The 22,570-nt window shown below is 47.1% G+C and overlaps 1 protein-coding gene across 1 annotated transcript in view; it reads left to right on the plus strand.

Annotated features, from left to right (window-relative positions):
• FGD5 (FYVE, RhoGEF and PH domain containing 5) overlaps positions 1 to 22,570 on the plus strand; it is a 104,757-nt gene that overhangs the window by 20,010 nt on the left and 62,177 nt on the right. Inside the window, 1 exon segment of the mRNA XM_023749620.1 lies at positions 18,556 to 18,688. Coding sequence (XP_023605388.1) covers positions 18,556 to 18,688 — 133 coding nt within the window.

A 22,570-nucleotide genomic window follows, 5' to 3' on the forward strand; every position in this document is an offset into this window, starting at 1 on the left:
TGCTGTGCCCACCCTGGGGTGGGGGTGGAGGGTCCTAGGAAGCTTGGCTGTCATGGCATCTCCTCTTCCTTCTTTGGAATGACCACCCCCCCCCCAAGCTAATCTAACAAGAGGTGCAGGATCCTGTCTTGTGTGGCATTAGCACAGAATTCTGGCCACAGAAGAGGAAGTCATGCTGTTGAGATAGTCCAGTGGGAGAGAAATATGGCTAGTTCATTTTGGTTCAGAAACGCTTTTAAAAATGTTTTCGTAAAAGGCAACATGCACTCCAAAAATTCAGACCTGCAGGAGAAAATCAAATCCTGCACCACTGAGTTCCTGTCCTCTAGCTCCCTCCCAGCTATTTTATGTACGTGCAAGTATGCACGGATACTTACGTATACATATCTCTCCCTGGCTCTTGACTTTTTCTCAACATCGGTAGAAATCTATTGAATTCATTTTCCCAGACCTTGCTTTTGTCACTTCAGACATTGTTCCCTACCACAGTATATAGATCTGCCTCCGTTCTTTTTAATGACTGCAGGGAATTCCAATACCTAGTCACCTATTGATAGATATCTAGGTTGTTTCCAGTCTTAACGCTTCTCTGAAAACTGTCACCATTGGTAATTTTATAAACATATTTGAACACATTTCATAATATATCTGAAGGTTTTTTTTAAAAAAAGACAATCCTACCATGCTAACATAATCACTGTTAGCATTGGGGTGTGTTTTGTTCTTGTCTGGTGCGAATGTATCTAGGATCTGTTTAATGTGGATGTAGTCATGTTACGAATAAGATCTTTTATCTTGCTTATTTTATTTAATTGTGTATTATATTTGCCTATACAATATTATTGAATAACATAAATTAATAAAAGTTAGTGAGACAGTCTGAGATAAGCTCTGCAGTACCAAATGACTGCACACATACTCCATTGGAGAGGTTGTGCCCCAAATTAATGTACTCATTCCCTTTCACTGTCAATTCAGTGTCTGTAATATCCTGCTACATTGTAAGAAATGCTTAGGTGACCATATTTATAATTAAAGCTGTATCCATGTTTGGGTTTGTTTCTCTAGAAGAGATTGCAAGGGAAATGGGGGTTCCCTGCTGCCAGGTGCTCTGCACTAACCCCCTGAGCCTGCTCAGTTAGTCCCATCTAAGACCGGAACGGTGGCACCATCAAGGAGCAGTGAGGAATGATTGTGAAGACTGTTCATAAAAGTGGAGGCAGTGGGGGTTATAATGGTAAAGTGCAGGATGAATGGTTGCCTCCATGTGGGGGCAAGGCCGGCATGCGTGCATTTGCTGAGCGCTGCCGGGGCCTGCTGGGTTAAATGCGGCTCTGCGACTGGTTGGTATCAAATTATGGACGGCTGACGAGCAGATATGGGTCAGTGTGAATAATTCAAGATTTTGAGACACAAAAAGGATTACTGGAGGGAGGAAGAAGATGAATAGGCTTAGTTAAGGAGAAGACAGATTTTGTAGGATAAGATTTCAGGAAAGATACAGGAAAAGTTTGACACCAAAGGGCATGAGTATAACTGACAATCGTCCTTTCTCGCTTATCTGGAAAGGACACAAGTAGGGAGTGGGGTCCCCAGCAGTCTCCCATGGATCAGTGCCGTCACCAGGCACCAGGCAGGGCTGGCCTTACCAGTGTGCTTGAGGGGACCAGCCCTCTCCCACCTGCTTCCTACAGTGTCCAGGGTCTCAGACCCTGGCTTCTTGCCGTCCTTTTTCCCCAAAGAAGACTCAGGCAGTTGCTAAAATCAGGGTGTTTGGCTTCATCTCTGCTTAGTGCAGCCCTTGGCCTGACAATTAAGTCAGTGCTGTTTTTGTTCTTGAAAAGGCATTACGTCTTGGGTCACTGCAGTTTTCTGGAACCCAGGAAATTATAACTTCACATTCCCCTGAGGAAACGCCAAGTTGTCCTCAAATCAGGTCCCTCCACCATTTCCCCACAAAGAATGCAGGAGTGGGGCCTTCTCCAGCGACCTCAGACCCTGAGATTTCAGACAGCCTTCCTGCTGCACTGTGAGACCAGCCGCTACCTGGGGGCTGGGAACAGCTTTCCTGGGGGACCAGGCACTTCTAAGAGCGGCCCCCTCCCCATCACCAGAGCCACATATAGCAGGTCACACAGGCCCCATCTGGCTGTGAAGTTTGTGAGGCCCGCTCCCTCTCCTCAGCTCCACTCTTCCCAGCAGGGTCCAGAGCCTACCTCAAGGCCTTGAATGCTTGTTGACACCCATTTCTCCCAAAGTCTCTGTGCTCCCCTCTCCATCCCTCAGTCAGAATTCCATCTTGTCCTCTTGCACCTCCTGAGCCTTTGCCCGAGCTGTGCTTTGTGCCCAGCTGCTCTGTCACGCCTTCTGCAGCTTCACATTCTTCCCAAGGGTACAGTTTGGTCTGTTTTAAGTACCACCTTCTCCATGAAGCTTTTGTTGTATCTTCTGAAATTAGCGGCACCTCCAGTGTCATCTGAATTTTCCCCACAGTTTTCTCTCCTTCTCTTGCGACTCCGGGGCCTTTCTGTTGCCTTCCCATTTTGTGGCTATGTGCATGTTACTGAGTTAGCTCCCGGTAGCCCCAAACTCCTGCCTCTCCGGTGTCTGGCAGGAGTCTTGCATGTTCAGTTTTGTGTTTGGATATGAAGATGGGCAAGTGGTGAGTGGACAGAGAGATGGGTAGATAATTGGACAGGAGGGTGAGTGTCGAACACTGGTCCATTGTCCATGGTGTCATCTTGTCCAAGACGGATTGGCCCAGGGAGACCTCTGTGCCGTGCTTCCTCCCACCATCTTCCTCCCCACTATTAAAATAGAAAACAATTACTATATTTTTAAGAGTTGTTATATTTATCAAATGAAGCCTTATGTTTCTTGTTCTTAATTTTCAAACCCTGGGAGTTGAATACGTGATATTCCTTCAAGGGAAAGGGAATCTAAATCGAGTTGCCTTTTGCTCATGTTTGACATTTTGCTTGATTTATTTATTTTTCCTTTTTGGTTTCTGGCTCTCCATGAAAGGGAGGGTCCCCATCCTGAACTTAGCACAATACCTGGCACACAGCAGGGTCTCTGTGAATACTGAACAGCATCACAGTGTGCTGAACAGCCTAGGAGCCCTTGGGGTCTGTGCAGCGTGGAGGTTGTCCTGCACATGTGTTAAAAGTGAGATCTGAGCTTGAGAAGAGAATGAGGCTGCTGTGCTGTGCCAGATGTCCTCTGCTGTGGTCTTCTCCTTTTAGCCTTGAAATCTTGGCCTGGGCTCCCCCTTCCCTCCCGAGATGCTCTCTTGGGGGCTGACACTGCGTCAGACCCGACTGCAGACAGCCCTCCTCCACCCCAGGGCTCCACAGCAGGCATTGCATGCAGAGCACCATCTGGATGCCAGGAGGCTCACCAGTCCTGAGGGGGGGATATGCCAGGCTCACCCTGCCCTTCTCCCCCACCCCTGCTATTGAGAAGGTCCCAGCCAGCCCCTCCCCATCAGGGAGCAGTTTTCATGGACAAAGAACTAGGCTGGAGAGAATGTAGGAGTCTTGTTATCTAGAGAGCTTTTCCAGCTTCTCTTGATCCTCACAGCAACCCTTTGGGATTCCCACCTGACAGGCAGAGGAACTGAGGCTCAGAAAAGAGAAGTGGCTTGCCTAGGTTTGCACACTAGGGGAGCTTGGATTTGAACCTGATTCTCCTGATCCTTCCAGGTACAGCATTCCTTAAATCTTAATATGCCTAAAAACAGCAACAACAACAACAAAACCCCAACACCTATTAAAGTGCAGATTTCTAAGTTCCGCACCCAGAGTTTCTGATCCCCAAGGTCTGGGGTGTGACCTAGGAACCTGCATTTATAACAGATCCTCCAGATAACCCCAATTCACCCTTAGAGAAACACTGCCCTAACCATGTGCCTTCTCCTTCACTAGCTTTGTGGAGAAGTCACCTCTCCCTCAGTCAGGTCCATTCCAGAGGGAAGGCGGCCTTGGGACCTGGCTGACAGTTCCGTGTTTATGTAAAGTAAGGGATAGGAGAAAGGGCCTCTTCAAGGACGCCAGCCTGCACAGGTAAGTGTAGTTGGCAGTGCCTGAGCAGCCTGCTTTTCAGTCAGACTTAGTTTAAAACCCTGGCAACATAGTTTAGCAGTTCTGTGATTTGGGACTAGTCGTTTTATGCCTCTGTGCCTCAGTTTTTAAATCTGTGAAATGGAGCTAATAATCCCTTGTTGGGAAAACTAAATTAGTGTTGTGCTTGAATAAAAAGGAAACCCCACTTTCTCCAAAATAGAATACATAAAACCCTGTTGTCCCGCCATGCCATTGTTTGTGCTAGTTTTCCTTGCTGGAAAATCTTTCCCTCATCTCCCCTAGTAACCCAATACTGCCAGTCTGGTCAGTTGGAAAAGTCCATGATGGGTGTCTGGTTACCCTCTAAGGTGTGCAAGGAGGTCCCCACCCCTGGGTTTTAGAGTAGCTGGGAAGAACAGGTGTTCTATACCTCCTGGAATTTTTTTAAAAATATATTTTATTGATTTTTTACAGAGAAGAAGGGAGAGGGATAGAGAGTTAGAAACATCAATGAGAGAGAAACATTGATCAGCTGCCTCCTGCACGCCCCCCAGTGGGGATGTGCCCGTAACCAAGGTACATGCCCTTGACCGGAATCGAACCTGGGACCCTTCAGTCCGCAGGCCGACGCTCTATCCACTGAGCCAAACCGGTTCGGCACCTCCTGGAATTTAAGAGTTAACAGAGAGTCTGCCTTAGCTCACTCAGAAAATATATAGAGAGCTTCTAGGTTTTCATTTGTTTGTTCTATTTTATTTTTCCTGTTCTGTCACTAGTACATGTCAACAAAATGTTCTTGATGCCCCGACCCCAAATCATTTCCACTGTAAGGGTTCTGAAGGCAGAGGGGGATTCACCTGCAAGAAAGGCTTCATCCAGTTGCATTCTGAAGTCATCCTCAACGTGCTGGCCTCATCCACCCATAATTTATTCTACTCTGGGAAGTTTGAATGAAAACTATGATGTTAGTCACTTTGCGATTGGAAGGGACTTTTGAGAAGGGGCTATCCATCTCTCACTGAATGCTTCAGTTCTCACCAAGCCAGTGTTTGAGTGCCTTTGGGGGCGGGGTTCGCATCTCCTCCTGCAAGGCTGTGGCATCCCTGCAGTTGTATCTGTTAGTTCCTCTTCCTGCTCTGAGAGGTTTCAAAAGTTTCTCAAATAAGGGAGTCTGGGAACAGGGATGAAGACAGCAGGACTCCACTTACTGAGGCTGGGATGTGAGAGAGTTTATCCAGACAGGGACCCAGACCCTTGAGCAGGGTCACAAAGTGGGCTTTGTATCAGAAGCAGCATAGTCGAGGTGAGCTCTGGAGTGGAAATCACCCCAGTATGCTGTTTTACAGGCTTTCCCGTTTGTACACCACCTTAATACACTTTATCATAGGATCCTGCGGAGCTCAATGAAAGTCTCCAGTTCTTCCCTGACTAGTGACAAAATGAGTCCCAGAATCTGGAGGGGCTAAGACTAAAGTTGGGGGCCAGGGGCCCCGTAGGTAGAGAGAAAGGGCGAAGAGATGAGGAGTCGGGCGGCTTGCCGGCTGGATTTGGAGCTGGGAGTAGAGGCAGAGGTGAGAACCCATGCCTACCAAACCCTGTTGATTTAGGTAAAGACAACTTGCTCCTATGAAAACTCTTCCCTAGTTGATGAGACTTCCAACTTGCTTCACATAAGACTTTTCTCCTTGAATCAGTAACTTGGGGTTTTGTTATAAACGCAGATTCTGAGGCCACACCCCAGACCCTGTTTTCATTGAACCTGGGTACACAGTCTGATCTTGATGTAGAAGAAAATGTTTCAGCCAGTTTGGGGGCTGAAGGGGTCCTCCACAGGGGAGCTGAAAGATGGGATTCGTGAGGATGGGGCTGAGGGAAGAGGGTGCCGTGCCGACCTCTCGGTTCTGTTTTCCAGCTCATTGCCTCATTTCCAGCACTTTTCTTTCGTCCCAAGCCAGAATGGCCTATGTGATGGGTGGTTTTCCCAGCCTTCCATTGTTGTAGTCTCTGTCCTGGATGTGTGGGGAGCAGGCTGTGCCAGATGGTGTTGCAGCCAAACTCTCAGAACCCATATTTCAAAGCAATTACAAAAAGAAAGGAAAAAAAAAAAAGAAAAAAGGCAGGCTTAGTTGCTTAGCTCATAAATACTTCCAGATACTGGGCCACAGGCCCCAAAAACTGCTCACACGGCACCCAGGCCCATGGCGGGAGTCACCTGGCATGCCCCCCGGGAACCACCATTCAGGGTTAGGTCGCTCAGCCTCTCTGGGCCTCAATTTCTCCTCTTAGTTGGAAGTAGTGATGCCTACCTTACAGGTTTGTAGGGGGAATCAACTGAGAGTAAATATGTGGAAGTGTTTGTAGACTGTCAAGTGCTGTGCAGTTCTTAGAGCCGAAGGTTTTGGGGAAAATCAAAGGAGGCAAAACTTAGGGAATCACTCCCCTAGAGGCAGCAGATGTAATTTCTTTGGAGTCAAAGATCAGTTCTGGTCCTGACTCCACCACTTCACAAGCTTCAGTTCTGTCATCTGTGACATGGGCTGATATACCCCATTTGTAGACCTGTGTGAGGAGTAAATGAGACCGTGCAGGTAGGGACTTGGCCAGGCTTGGTGCACAGGACGCTCGTGGGGTAGCCATAATCTTAACGCTATGCCATGAAGGACTTTATCGTTAAGAATGAGATTTTTGTGATGATTTGCTTGGGAATGCTGTCCTCTCCGTTAAACACCTAACATGTCCATTTGCTTTCCTGCCCACTGTCCCCCTTGACCTCCCAACAACCTGTGAGGTAGGTAAGCAGAGCAGGGATTTTCATCGTCATTTTATAGATGAGGAAACTGAGACATGGAAGGAACGGTTTTGCCTAGGTCACAGGGTGATTGGAAGAACAAGAATTTCCTGACTCACAGAACAGCCTTTCCAACTCTGAACTGTTTTGAGGTTGAAAATCCAACCCCAAAATGTATCCTTAGTGGGCTGTAGTCTGGAGACCTGGGTCTGTCCTGGATGGAGCTTTCAGTAAACATATAAAACAGCAACAGCATAGCTACTATGTTAAGAGTCACTGTTCTAGATGCTTTTTATATGTCAACTCACTAAATCCTCACAAAAAAAACAATGAGAATAGGTACTATTATTCTCCTCACCTCACAGATGAGCAAACTGAGGCAGAGAAAACTCACCCCAGGTTGACTAGCTGGGAAGTGGCAGAGAACTAGGTTTGGAAACAGGTGGGCAGGCTCCAGATTCTGTGCTTCTGATCAGCATTCTCACTCAAGGACTCATGGCAGTTCACGTCGAAGGTGCTGGGGTACAGAGGTGAGGGGACATGACCCCACATTTTGCTGTAGACTTGCCATGCAGCCTGGGGCAAATCTCTTTCCTCCACACCCCCCAGCCTTACTTTGCCTACCTTTGTCATGGGAGCATTAAACTGTCCAGCTCTAGCAAGGGTGGCATTTTTCTGCGTCCCAGGGAATGTCTGGGGTGTGGAGTGGCCAGCTGGAGCCCCAGCCAGCCATTGTGTGTTAGACTCACAGGGCGGCTGGGTGTGGCCCCAGCACTGCCAGGCTCTCCCCAGGGAGGAAGTGTCCATGTTTACAGGAAATGCAAGACAAGGCCTAGGAGGTGGGTGGAGGAGGGGCAGCCTGCCTCCAGGAGCCCTGAAGATGTGTCTGGGCACTGGTGGGGCTGAGGGCAGGTGCCCCTCTTCTCGCCTCAAGAATGAGGCTTTTTGTTGGTGTTGAACAGAAAGGTCTCACTTCCCAGGGACCCCAATCCCTCCACTCCCTGCCTCCCCGCTAGACTGCCAAGCCCTATAGGCCTCTAAAACCCCCTCCTCCCATGGGAGGCTCCTGGAGCAGTGGAAAGAGTGTTGAGCTGAGTGATAGATCTACTTCTATTCCTTCTGGCTCTGGACCTCAATTTCCCAACCTGTTAAATGGGTGACTTGTTGCAGCCCTAATAAACGCACAGCAAAGCTCACTGCCCTCGTGGAGCCCACAGCCCAGCTGTGAGGACAAGATGGGAAAGGGACAGGCCAGTCCCATTCAGCCCTGTAACCCGGCAGTACAGGTTGACCTCACAGAAATGTCCCTTAAGAAGAGTGTGTAAATTGAAATTTTGTAAAAAAAAAATGGGTCCTGTGTTGATTATACTGGAAGTAAGGGTTATTTTTTTTTTTAAGCCTGAATAAAAATTGGAAAGGAAACTAACTTCGTTGAGTCCACGTGAGGTGTCAGGCACTGTCGTCATTGCTTTTACATGCTCCCAATCACCCTTGAAGAAGCAAGAATTATATTTGGGAACAGAGGACCTGAATTTAAGTCTTAGGACTGCCACTTGCTAGCTGGGTCACCCTGAGCAAATCCCTGAGCTTCTCAGAGCCTCAGTTTTCTCGTGTGTGAAATGAGGATACTAGTTTGTTATGTCCTGCACCTTCGTCTTCATCCCACAGGCTTGCCACCGGCTCCCCAGACTGTAACCAGCCTCCTGTGGTCTCCAGCTTCCAGGGTGTCTCCCTCCCTTCGCTGTTCACAGGTGGGCAGGATGAATTCGCCAGGGAGCACAACTGGTCAGGTCCTTCTCCTGGCTAGAACCCTTTGATGCTCGCCAGTACCGCTGGGATACACAGTCCAGGTGCCTTAGCCCTGCATTTGAGGCCCCGGCCGCCTCATCAGCCCCTTCTCCCAGACCTCCTTACCTCATAGTGGGTGACTGTGGCTCCCCATACTCCCGCCCTGGCATTTCTCCTCTCTGTGCCTTTGTGTAAACTTCCCTGGAAGGTTCTCCCTTACCACTCTTTTCTTTGTCTCCTACTCAACCTTCAGACTCAGCTTAGATCTCACCCTGGGCTAGAACCCTCCTGTGTTCCCTCCCCTGCAACACACAGACTGGGGATCCCTTTTCTGTGCTGCTGTCTCAAAGCACTCGTCGCCTGTCTCCTATCCGTCTGCCTGTGTGCATCCCCACTAGGCCATGAGTGCCCTAGGGGCAGATAAGGTGTATCTCCTTCACCCCTGTACCCCCAGCACCACGTAGGGCAGAGCTGATTTGGGTACATCTCAATCTGTGTCTGTTCACGGATGTACACAGGGACCTGGCTGGAGGTGTTCCCCATGAGTCAGTTAAAACCAGGAGGTATTAAGTGAGCACCTGCTAAGTGCAGAGCTTAACATGGTGGACTGGCAGGAAGGAGCTCAAGTTTGGCGAGGAAGAGAAATCTTGTTAAAAGCTAAGATGAGGGGTGTTTGTGGGTACTGGGACATGTACGGTGCCTGTGCAAGTAGGCGTGGCTGGGCAGGGGCAGATTCTGAAGCTTACCCAACTTGGGAGGAGCCGTCTCTTTAAGAAAAAGATTATGCAGTTAAGAATATAAAATAATTTGTAGAGCCTTGAAAGAGACCCATGCAAGTATGAAGCTTACATCTTACTATCTTCCTGGTAGACCTGCATTAGTAGTCAGAGAAGGCTTCCTGGAGTAGGAGGTGAGGTTGGCACTCGGTCCGGAGAGGAGACTCCATCAGCAAGGGCATTGGGGCCCTGGCCGGTGTGAGGGTGTCAGGTCAGCAGACGTCCCAGGCATCTGTTCTCGGCTGCAGCCCCTGCCCTGGAGAAGGAAGGTGGATTTATAGGATCGTAAAGGCCTTTGACAAAGGGAAGCATTTTTCTGAAAATGCTTGTTTCCCATTTGATGCAAAGGAAGTGGATGGAGTTCAACAAGACCATAAGATAAACCATGTGACGAGAGTGCGTGTGTGTTGTGTGTCTGGGTTAAAGTGTGTTGCCCTTGCTTCATCACCATTCCCTCTGGATCTGAGCCCTAGTGTGTTTGTCTCTGTCTGGCTCTGTGTGATTGATTTCCTATGTCCTGATCTAAGCATTCCACTCTGGCCACATGTGACTCATATGGTCATGCATGTCAGAAAGGCCTTCACCTCCTGCCCTCCTGTGCCGGTTGCACTGTGGATACTTCTGTGTCCTGGCACCTTTGGCACATGTGCATGTCTGTCTCCCGGCACAGGGAAGGCAGCAGTGAACCAGGGGAATGAATGTGTCTAATGAGTAGGTCCAGCTATAAGTCATCTGCCATGGTTCTGTCTGGGAGAAGTTGATGGAAGGGGAATAGCAGAGTGGACCTTGGGCAAGCTGTTTAACTTCATAGAGCCTTAGTTTACCCAGATGAAAAATGGGGATGATAATGGTGCTTGCCTTATTAAGTGGTGGAGAGGATAAGATGCATTCAGCTCAGTGTTCAATAAACATTAGCTGCTGTTGCTGCTAGAAGCAGTATAGAGTAGGTTCTGTAGTAGGTTCTGTAGGACAGGCTCTGAAACCAGATTCCCAGTGTTCAGACCCCAGCTCTGCACTTACCCTGTTGGCACCTGTTTCTCCATCTATAAAATGGGCATGTTGCTACCTACAGGATACAGTGGTTGGAGAGAATTCATAAAGCATCTGGCACAGAGTAAACTTCTGCTTCTATTATTGCTGCTGCTGCTACTATTGCTATTATTATTGGCTGGCTGTGCCCATGTGGAAGGGAGAGGTGGGACAGGGTGACTTTTTCAGATCCACACACAGAAACCACAAACTACCCCTCTCATAGTTCCTGGCGGCTTCAGATGTGGTGTGTGGTTATGGAATTATAGTGCCTTTCAAATGAATCTTCAGCCATTGCATCCTCTCTGGCTGCTCCAGGTGGCAGCAGTGGCTCCCTGCCCCTCTCGCCTTCCCTGTGGCCTGAATCCCAGAGCAGAGACAACAGGGGGAAGATGTGTTCCAGTTTCCTTGTGTTTTGGGCTGGGTGCTCAGGATCAACAACCATGGAGCCCATTTTGCAGATGAGGAAACTGAGGCCCAGAGAGGACAGGGTCCACCCAGTGTCACACAGCAAGTTGGTGTCAGAGGTGGGCCTAGAACAGTCTGTAAAACCTTGAAGAGCTATGCCTGATTAATTCAGCCCTTGCCATTAGCTCAAACTGATTGTAACAAATAAAACTGCTAGGCACTGTGCTGAACAGTCCAGCTACCTCGTTCATGCACATCATCTCATAAACCCTGAAAAGGTAATTACTGTTACCAGCTCCATTTTACAGATGAGGAAACCAAGGCAGGGAGGTTAAGCAACTGACCTAGGGTCACTGGGCTGACAAGTGGCAGACCCGGGTCCTGACCTCAGAGATGGAATTCCAACACTTGTGCCCTTTATCATTAGCCTCTTCTGTGGTCGCAGAGAAGGCCAAAATGCTAGTGTCAGTGGTCAGAGTGAGTCCAGGCCCATGTGCCAACAGCGCGCTACTGCTAAGGGCCAAAAATGCAGGACGCTTTCTCTGCTGCCCACATCATATTGTTTCTCGAAGCCAGGACTTTAGAGACCACTGTACCGGTGGGTTGGGAGCTCTAGTTTATGATTTTTTTCTTGTATGTTATCTCTTTATATTAGTCTGTCATTTTTGTGAGGCTTCCACAGATCTTCTAATCATAATATTTTTCTCCCTGGACCTCTGAACCTCAATTGATTATCTGAAAAGAAAGCCTTTTGTAGTCACAGTTATATTTCACTTTGGCTAGGAAAAACGGCAGTGTTTGCTTGGGGTGGGAACAGACTGAGCTGGAATCAAGGAAAACAAATTTCTTTGAAAATCCTATAACCATTTCAAGTCCACTAGGGTGGCTAAAATATAAAAGACAGATAATAATAAGTGCTGATGAGGATGTGGAGAAATTGGAACCTTCAACACTGCTGATGGGAATGTAAACTGGCACAGCCACTGTGGAAAACAGTCCGGTAGTTCCTAAAAACGTTCAACATTGAGTTACCATATAACCCAGCAATTCCACTTCTAGGTATATCTCAAGAGAAATGAAAACATATGTCCACACAAAAACTTGTACATACTTGTTCATAGTATTATTCATTGGTCAAAAAGTGGAAACAATTCAAATGTTCATCAACAGATAAATAGATAAACAAAATGTGGTACAGTGGAATATTATTCAGCCATAAAAAGGAATGAGCACTAACAGGTTTGGCTCAGTGGGTAGAGCTTCAGTCTGCGGACTGAAGAGTCCCAGGTTCGATTCCGGTCAAGGGCACGTACCTTGGTTGCGGGCACATCCCAGTAGGGGGTGTGCAGGAGGCAGCTGATCGATGTTTCTCTCTCATCGATGTTTCTAACTCTCTATCCCTCTCCCTTCCTCTCTGTAAAAAATCACTTATATATATATATATATATATATATATATATATATATATATATATATATATTTTTTTTTTTTTAAAAAGGAATGACATCCTGGGACATGGATGAGTCTTGAAATAATTACACAAAGTGAAAAAAGCTAGATACAGAATGTCATATATTGTCTGATTTCATTGATTTGAAATGTGCAGAATAGGCAAATCCATAGAGACAGAAAGTAGATTAGTGGTTGCCAGGGATTGGAGGGAGGGAAGAGGACTGCTAAATGGTGTGGGGTTTCTTTCTGGGTTGATGAAAACGTTCTAGAATTAGATGGTGATTGAGGATGGTTGCCCAACTCTGTGAATATACTGAAAAGCACTGAATTGTACATCTTAACAGGGTAAATTTTATAGTATGTGAATTATAACTCAATGAAAATGTTATAACAGAAAACAAATCCCTATAAAACCATTGACACTGTGTTTTAAGAGGAAGGGTGGAGATGTCACAGGTCAGAGAGCAAGGATATACTTCTGTTTTTACTTAGTGAAAAATGGAAACTAAATTTTTTAAAAAGCCTCTCCTTCAGTGCTGTTTCTGGGAACCATTACAAGCACTATCCCTTGGCTGACCCTGGGTGCAGATTGCATTCCCTCTAACAGGGAATGGAGCAGAGCCTCACTCTAGAAGTGAGGAGGCTCCAGACAGGCAGCCGCTCTCAGAGCCTGGCCTCCTTGCTGTGGGATGCATGCAGTCTGGCCTCAACACACAGTTTCACATGTGACAGTTTAGGCCCCTTGGTCTCTAAACTTACAGCGCTGACCACGTGGCTCTTTTGTCTATTTCCCTGACATCTTTCATGACTCCTGATTTACAGATTTTAAAAAATTAAAAAATGAAAACTGAGGCGTTTTGTTTCTGAGTGTTTTGTTTCTCTACCTCTATTTCACAGATGTGCAAACTGAGACCCAACAGGATGGTCCTATAGCCCAGATCATGCAGTAGATTGGAGATGAATCCAGGACTCCCAGTTTTGGATCCCTCTCCTCTTCAGCTTTTTCCACTGTATCAGATCGAAGGTTCCCAGCTACAGTGCAGATAGCTCTACCTGTGGAAATCCCAATGTCCCTTTGAGAAAGGGAAGCATGGGAGGGGTCAGTTTTGAGTGACAAGGAAGTATCAGAGCAGAAGGTGCCGGCTGGGGAAGGCCTAGAAGGATCATTTGAGTGAACTCTGAAAGTGGAATAGGAAGACAGGACTGAATGTCTGAAGATTTGGAAATCCCTGATTGTGCACCTAGCCCTCCCCTCCATCCACTTCCAAACTCTTCCAGCCGCTCTGCTAATTAGGATAGTCATGTTCGCCAAATCGTCATCCTGTCTTCTCCATCTCAGACTTTCCAGCTCCCATCCCTGAAGCTCCTGCCCCTCCCCACCAAGCTGGCAAGCTTTAGAAAGGTCCTAGTCTATCTTGGAGGAGCCAAAGGATGTTGCATCTGCACTCTGGCCTCCTTCACACATATTATAGCACCGGCAAGGACAGACTTTGGGGCCAAAGCGCCTGCTGAGAGATCCCTAGTGGGGGAAATGTTCCTTTTTTATGAGTTATTAGGCCCTTTTGGCTGTGCTGGGGGTTATGACTCCCAGCAAGTATCATAGGACAGGATTTAATAGGCTGAGTTGGATAACCCTGGGCTGGGTTGCAAAGTGCTGGTCTCCCCACATGGATGCACATGTCCTTTTATGACTCTAGCCTGCTGGAAAGGACTGGGCTCATTTGAAGGGTCATTTAAGGTAATGAGCTCTGGGCAGCTTTAATTTATGTTCCCTTTAAAGCACAAGTTGACCCAGAGGGAGGACACAGCTCCCTGGAGATCAGTCTGGGGGTTTATAACTTGGGCCTTGTGCAGGCTCTTCTGGGCTGGCCAGAAAGGACTTACTACATGCCAGGAAGTGTCTCTATCATGTTCTCATTTAATCCCACAATGAACCTACATAGTCTTCCCCACTTTACAGATAAGAAACTGGGAGGTTGGGTGACTTGCCTAAGGTTACACAGTGACTCTTTTCTATCTGATGCCAAAGTGTAGGCCCCTTGGTCTCTAAACTTACAGCCCTGACCATGTGGCTCTTTTGCCCGTTTCCCTGGCATCTTTCATGATTCCTGATGTAGAGATTTTTAAAAAATTAAAACTGAGGCGTGGGAAGGTTAAGTAACTTGCTTAAAGTAGAGCTGGAATTGAATTCAAACCAAGCAGTCTGACTTCTGAGTCCAACCCCTTAACCAGTACTTTGTACTATACTTTCTTTGAGGCCAGAGAGAGTACTTTAGTCACCTTTGATTCCTCCATGAGATAGCTCCTTGAAGTAGGTGCTAATCTATATTTGTTGAATAAGTGAGTGAGGGAATGGGTGGGTAGAAGGGTGGATGATTGGATCGCTGGATAGCTAAGGGGATAGATGGAAGGATGGCTGGATAGATGGCTAAGTGGATGGGTAGTTGGATGGATGGACAGATGGGTAGGTGAGTGGATGGAAGAGGATATAGATGGGTCAGTGGTTGAGTTAGAGGGCTTTCTTATGTGTAATATATTGGTAGATGCACAGAAGCTGTCTAGAAACAACACCTCACTTAGTTATGATTATAATAGGTATTTTCATTAGAGAGGCCAAAGAACAAAAACATTGTCTATTTGTTTTCCACTAGTACCTATAAGACAGAGCCTGGAACATGGAGGGCTCTGGGTAGGTGTATTTTTGTGTGTGTTTTTTAATGATTGAAAAACCAAACAGACAGGCACCAGGTAGCCAAAAATATAAAGCTTTGCAGTCTTCCTTAGACCATACCGTGCAAAGGATCCATCTCAGAGTTGTGTTTACAGACTGGGGAGATGGATGTGGTATGTAAGGGTTCCCAGTCAGTTTCCTCAAGGGAAGAAGTGGTTACTCACCCAAGACACGAGTTCTGCCAGGGCCTGCCTGCCAGAGCATTTGGACAGAAGGTGTCAAGGAAACATTTCTCAGAGCTGTTTTCTTTCCCTGGGTGTGAAGCTCAGCCTGGTAGCAACTGTCAAGGGTCTGAAGGAGCAGATCTGTAGACACTTGTGGTCTTAGAATCAGAATGTGTTGGTTTGCTTATTTAACTGATTTCTCTCCAAGGTCTGTCACTACAACTTTCATTGAATCTTCAAAGACACTGGATGATACTTGCTCTTTTCTGTTGTGAAAGCACATTTTTAATGGAAATTTATCCTCATTTGTTGTGTTCACAGTGAAATAAAAAAGTCAGAAATAACATCAGAGCACCTGAACCTTTGCCTCCTGACTTCTGTTCTAGGGATCTTTTGAGAAAACAGAAGTCACAAGAAGAAGTAGGATTAAAAGAGCATGGGCCACATTTCTAGCCAAAGCTGAGGTTGGATTGAGGACAGATGGTTGGTGGGTCAGAGGTCACTGGGCTTATTTCTGTGAGATCTGGGAATTTCCAATGCTGAGCAAGATCATTTGAGTCAGATGTTATAGATTAATAATTATATGGTGTATTTTATTTTATTTTATTTTACTTTATTAATCCTCACCTGAGGATATTTTTCCATTGATTTTTAGAGAGAATGGGAAGAAGAGGGAGAGACAGAGAGAAACATCTGTGTGAGAGAGACACATTGATTGGTTGCCTCCTGCACACACCCTGACTAGAGCCGGGGAACCTGCTACTGAGGTATGTGCCCTTGACCGGAATCAAACTCAGGAACCTTCAGTCTGCGGGCTGATGCTCTGTCCACTTAGCCAAACCGACTAGGACGATATGTTTTATTTTAAAGCAGTGGTTCTCAACCTTCTGGACCTTTAAATACAGTTCCTCATGTTGTGACCCAACCATAAAATTATTTTCGTTGCTACTTCATAACTGTAATGTTGCTACTGTTAGGAATCGTAATGTAAATATCTGATATGCAGGATGGTCTTAGGTGACCCCTGCGAAAGGGTCGTTCGACCGCCAAAGGGGTCGCGACCCACAGGTTGAGAACCGCTGTTTTAAAGTGTTAGAAGAACACACAGTGTGACTTCATGAGTATTATCACTTAGGATGGGACCAGAGTAATAGCACATGTTAAAAATTAGTTGACTTTAAGACAACAGTAGGTAAATAATAAAATAACTCATTGAATCCCTCAACTGTTCAATTAATTAGGCACTGCTGAGGCTTGGAAAAGTTAAACATGGCCAATAAGTGACATGCCAGAATTTGAACGCAATCTAACATGGTAGTGTGAGCTCTCATCTCTGCAATCCACTGCCTCTTGAAAATAAAATAAAAGCACAAATAACAAAAACAAAACCTGCTTTGCCCTTGCAACCTGACATCCCACGCCACACCTCAGCACTCTGAGGGAACCCAAGTGGGCCTCTGTTTTCATGTCTATAAAATGGGATTGAGCATTGGGAGAGGCCTCTTCACAGGTAACATGTGTTGGGCCTAGATTTGTCATGTGACCCTGACCCAGTGCCTCCCCCTCCCCGGGGTTGGGGAGGTGGCTTTCATGAGTTCTCTCCCCAGTGTCACCCAGGGCTCAGCTGGGCTCCATGGAATACAACCCTGTGCCTGGTTTGAGACAGAGCCCCCAAGTTCTGTGATGCCCAGCAGCATCTGATGTTGGACAGACTTCACAGCAAGCATCAGGGCCCAAGGACACCCACCTTCCCGTGTCCCAAGTTGAGCAGAGCCTTGCCTGACAGGCTGAGCTGTTGGATTTGAATTCTAACAGCACTGGAATATCCCTGAACAATTTAAGCAAGAGGGTGACACAATCAGATTGGGTTTGACAAGGTCCCTCTGGCCACCGGGTGGAGAACAGATTGGAGGGCAGCCAGGGTGGGACGGGAAAGAACAGAAAGCAGCTGTTACAGATGTCTGTCCAGGCAACAGATGGCTTGGACCACAGAGGTTAGGATAGAGATGCAAGCAGAGGTGAGAGATATTTAACAGTAAAACATTTAACAGTAAAATATTTAAATAATAATAATAAAATAAAAAAGAAAGCACCTCCTTCCCATCCTTTACTTATTACAATTTATGATCATAAATTTAGTTGTTCCTTTTTGAGAACAGGGACCATATCTGCTTTAGTCACTTGTGTTTTACTGGTTGTCTAGCTCTGTGCTTGACATAAAGCAGGCAATCATAAATGTTTCTTGAATGCATCTATGAATTAATGGAATGCCTACATAGTAGCCGTAGCAGTACAGATATGAGATTGTTATCATACCTGTAGAGTTGACCCTTGAACAGCGCGGGTTTATACTACACTTAAACACATTTGTTCAAGGGTCAACTGTACTTTCTTTTTTTAAAAAATATATTTTATTGATTTCTTAAAGAGAGGAAGGGAGAGGGATAGAGAGTTAGAAACATGGATGAGAGAGAAACATCGATCAGCTGCCTCCTGCACACCCCCTACTGGGGATGTGCCCGCAACCAAGGTACATGCCCTTGACCGGAATCGAACCTGGGACCTTTCAGTCCGCAGGCCGATGCTCTATCCACCGAGCCAAAGCGGTCAGGGCTCAACTGTACTTTCTATCCAGTTAGAAACCCATGTGTACAGAGGGCCAACTTAAGTTATACTCGGATTTTCAACTGAGTAGGTGATTGGTACCCCTAACCCCTGTGTTGTTCAAGGGTCAACTGTATATGCTTTCTAAGCATTGATCCTCATAGCATCTGCCAAGAACGTGAGATGGGAATTATCCCCAAGAAGACTAGATAGAAACTAATACCCTGAGATGTGTCTTGTCCATGACCTAGCTGATGGCAAGCTGGGATTAGGGGCCCGCATGTGTATCCCACACTTCCTCTACCACATCCTTGCATTTCTTCTTAAGCTCAGAGAACATGGCCACCTGTGGACTGACCCTGTTGTCTGATCAGCCAGTCTAGACCACCAGATCAATCATATTGGATATCTCTTGTCCTCATAGTAATTATTTCTACCTTCCTTTAGCATCACAGCCTGCCTTGTATCTAACAGGAGAAGGATCTGTCTTAGACAGCATGTGTAAAGGCACTGAGGCAGAGTTTGGTATGTTCAAGGAACTAAAAGGAGGCCAGCATGACTAGAATGGGGGCAGGTAGGAAGGTTTGTGTCTGCATCTTACTCACTTCTGAGTCTCCATGGAGGGCACAGAGCTCTCTGCACACAGAGCACTTGTTATTGGATTATATCATTAATTGGGCCCCTGGCCTATTCACTTTGTCTTTGCTGGACACAGAGCTCTAACCTTTTCTCTCCTCTGCTCTGACCCCAGTGCCTACACAGAACCCTACAAGGTCTGTCCCATCTCAGCCGCAGCCCCCAAGGAGGACCTCACATCGGATGAAGAGCAGGGAAGCTCGGAGGAGGAGGACAGTGCTTCAAGAGACCCCAGCCTCACCAACAAGGTAGGGTGCCCCACCCAGGGTAAGGGGCCCATGGGATGTGGGGGATCAGAGATGTGAAGGTGGAGAGAGGATGGCAAAGGACCCACGCCATCCCCTTTTGATGTGGAGGGAGCTGTTGGCAAACAGCCAGGCCCACGCTGGATACAGAGGCTGAATCACAGAGCAGCTGGGACTGCAGCATTAAGACACATGGCAGACACGGGGTCCTGTGTTGGTGATGCAAGGGCGACTGCTCCTGCTGATATCCTCATGGGTCTGAGGAAGTTCGGGCTTCCCAGAACCTTTGTGGATGAACTAGAATAAAGCTTCCTGAATGAATCAAGACAGGCCTGGAGTCTGATGACATGGGCCCCTGGACCTCAGTTTTCTCATCTGCAAAGTGGGGAACATGAGATGAGTTAAAGGATATGAATGAGTTTCCTTAACTGTATCCAGAAATCTGGAAAGAAAGTTGGTTTCTCCATACCCTGCAGTGGTGCACTAGGAGATGGGCTGAGAGAAGGGCTGCCTAGCCCTTTGTTTGGAGGCAGATAGTCACTTGGACCCAGGTCTCAGTGGCGACCCAGACCTTCCTATGGAGCATTGGTACATGGTGGTAATTACAGTTGTCCCGCAGTACCCTTGGGGATTGGTTCCAGAACCCCCACAGATACCATAATCCATGGCTACTCAAGTCCCTTCTATGACCTGTCTTTGTGTAGAGGCTACAGCAGGGTGTGCCTGTGTATCATTTTATTCATGTGCCTTCAGCGTGGTGCTCAGAGTGTGGCAAATTCAAGTTTTGCTTTTTGGAACTTTCTGTGATTTCTTTTTTTTGGGGGAATATTTTTGATCCTCAGTTGTTTGAATCCACAATATATGTGCTCACTATTGGATGCTCATGGTGAGCCCTGTTTCACTTCCATCCACCGATATCATCTCATTCCTTCCACACTCCCTTTCTGGGAACCGAGAATTTCTGTCCATATTTGACATTTGAAGAAACAGAGAGGTAAAGAACTCTCTGTTTACCAGTGTCACACAGCTGCTATTCAGTGTTACCAGGGAAATATCTCAGGGTGATGAGAGCCAGGAATTGAGACCACAGGGACACCCCTGCTATAGGGAGACAGGCTAGGAAGGGTTAGATGCTTGAAATTCTCTCCACTCCGTCTTCTGGGCCCCTCTCCTGTCTGCCTGTGAGGAGTAGCTGGGAAGGCAGGGGAACACTGCCTCCTATCTGACAGACCTCCTGTAGGCACCTTGTCCTGTGTCTGTCTTCCACACTTTGTCATCTCCTCCCCATCCTAGGGTAGGTGTGTCACACTGATGAAAGACTGTTCATGTGGAAGCACTCAGCAGGAGTGCCTGGCCCTTACCCAGCTTTTTATAAATGGTTATGTCTTTCATTTTGTTTTTACACTCTTGATTTCTTTTAAAACTTCATTTATCTCTCCATACAGTGCTTTCATAAAGTGACCTAGCCAGTGCTGTGGGGAACCCTGAAGGGGGCTTTCCCACCTGGCCCCTCATCCCCTTCCCCTTTCACTCTTGTCCCTGCTTCTCCCCCTCTAGATAGAGAGTGAGCGCTTTCCTGGCACCAAACGCTTCCACATTTGTTATCTCTTTTATTCCCTGTAACAGTTTCAAAGTCAGTACCATCATCCCTGTTTTACAGTTGAGGACACAGAGGTTCAGAGAGTTTAAGTGGTTTGTCAAGACCACACTGCTAGTGATTGAGGGGGTCAGGATTCAAAAACAGGTCTGGCTGGCTCCAAGCCCAGTGTTTGTTTTTTGCTGCAGTCCTGGGGGCCTTCTCTTACCTCTCCACCCCTCCCTGTTTCCCAGAAAGGAACCACTGGCTTTTTGGGGAACGTTGAGTTAGCATGCCTGTGCCTGTTTAGAGATGGATTTGCCTTTTCTGGGCATCCCTGAGGTCATGGGACCTGGGAGCAGGAAAATTCTGGTAGTTCTTGGGAATGTGGTCTGAATCTGAGATCCGAATTGGATGTGGGTACCCTGTCTGGAAGAGTTGAAGAACTGATGTGACTTTCTGTGCTCTAAGGTCCCCCACCTCGTGTTGGCTTCCTACCACAGTCACAGAATTCTCTGTTAGACCTTCTTCTGGAATCATCCTCATCTCCTCCTCCAGCTGTGTTACCGTTGACCAGTCGCTTTCTGTCACACAACTCAGCCTCCCGTCTCTAAAATGGGAGCATTAACAGTAACTGCTGGGCTATGGGTTGAATAAGAACCCAGATGGGAAAGTGCCGGCCACATGGTAGGGGCATAATAACGATCTGTTGTTTCTGAGGCAGAGGCAGAGGGAAAGTGGGAGAAGGGAGGGTCTGGCCTCCCAGGACCCCTGTGAAGACATGAGGTATTAGAGCCCTGGACACTGGTGATCGGCATCCTAGCCTTCTGGTCTCCAGGCTGCTCCTTGGACACCCCAAGGAATAAGAAGCTTATAAGAGGCAGGGTAGCATAGAGAACAAGAGGTTCACACCCAGCTTTGCCTCTTGCTAGGTGAGTGATTTGGGCAACTTCTTAACCACTCTGTTCCTCAGTTTCTCATCTACAAAATCAGGAATACAATCACAGTACTGCTTCAGAATCGTTATGAGAGTAAATACGACTATGGAAACGGAGAACAATGCCTGACACACAGGAAAAGGACACACAAAGGTCAGAGCTTTCGGGTGGGAAACAACCTGCCTCAGTTCAAGTGGGACTCGGCCACAATGCCAAGTCATGGAACTAAGGCAGCTCCTGCCTCAGTCAGGGGCCTCTGCTACATCCCGCTGGGGGCAGCCAGTGTGGCCAGCCAGGTGTGGGGCCTACACAGGGAGCCCGGGTCGAGACAGGAGCATCCTGTCATTCTGAGCACAGAGGGAGAAATGCGGGTCCTGATTCCTCACGGCAGGCCAGTTCACTCTCGGGAGCCCAGCCTTCTTGTCTATCAAACGAGGCTGAGCTTCTCTGTCCCACCACCCCTCCTCCTTCTTTGTGAGGTTTTCATCATGTGCCAAAGTCGAAAATACCTTTAAAAGTTTCGTTTTCATCACATGAGATGTGCTCTACTAGAAACTCCCTGTAGCATATGAAATCATTACAGGTGAAGGTTAAAGTCCCCTGGAATCCTCCTTCCCAGTCCCTGTGCCCTTACAGAGGTAACTGTAGTACACAGTTTGGCATGAACCCTTCCAGAACTTTCCTCCTGAATTCACCTACATACTTTATTATGAGTGGGAAATGGGTAGTATTGTTTGTGGAGTTATTTTTCCATAAATTATTTAAAACTGTTAGAAACCTGGAGTAACGTGGTTGGGTTTGTACACAAAATTCTTAGATATTTTCCCATATTGGTATATAGGACTCTAAATTATTTTTTAGTGCTGCGTAGTATTCCATTTTATGGATATGCTGTCGTTTATTTCACCATGTTTTTCATGTGCTTGCATCACCAACAGCATTGCAGTGCACTACTCATACACCTCCTTAGATGCACGTGCAAGATTTCCTCCAGGGTAGATCCTAGAAGGGAATCAGTGGGTCAGTGAGCAGTCCTTGTACCTGCCGCTAAGCTGACCCCTAAGAGGCTGTTCCAGAGCACTTCCTGGCTCTTCCAGAGCACTCAGTGTGGAAGAGCTCCCAAGTTTCCGGGCCTCAGGGCAAGCGTGAAGGGAGATTTCCAGAGTGAGCAATCTTTCCCAGCTCCTTTTTTGCTGTAGACACTTGGTGGGGTGGGAGGTGGGGAGGAGGAGCATTTATTCCTGAGTCTTTGTCTCCCATGGTGTCTGAAAATTCTATTGTCCAAAAGGCAAAGACCTCTCCTCTCTGTGCCTCCATCACATCGTTGGGAAAATGGGACCCAGATTTCCATCTCCAATCACCTTCCAGGAC

This window comes from Myotis lucifugus, unplaced genomic scaffold (assembly GCF_000147115.1).
Source record: "Myotis lucifugus unplaced genomic scaffold, Myoluc2.0 scaffold_8, whole genome shotgun sequence".
Taxonomy (NCBI): Eukaryota; Metazoa; Chordata; class Mammalia; order Chiroptera; family Vespertilionidae; genus Myotis; species Myotis lucifugus.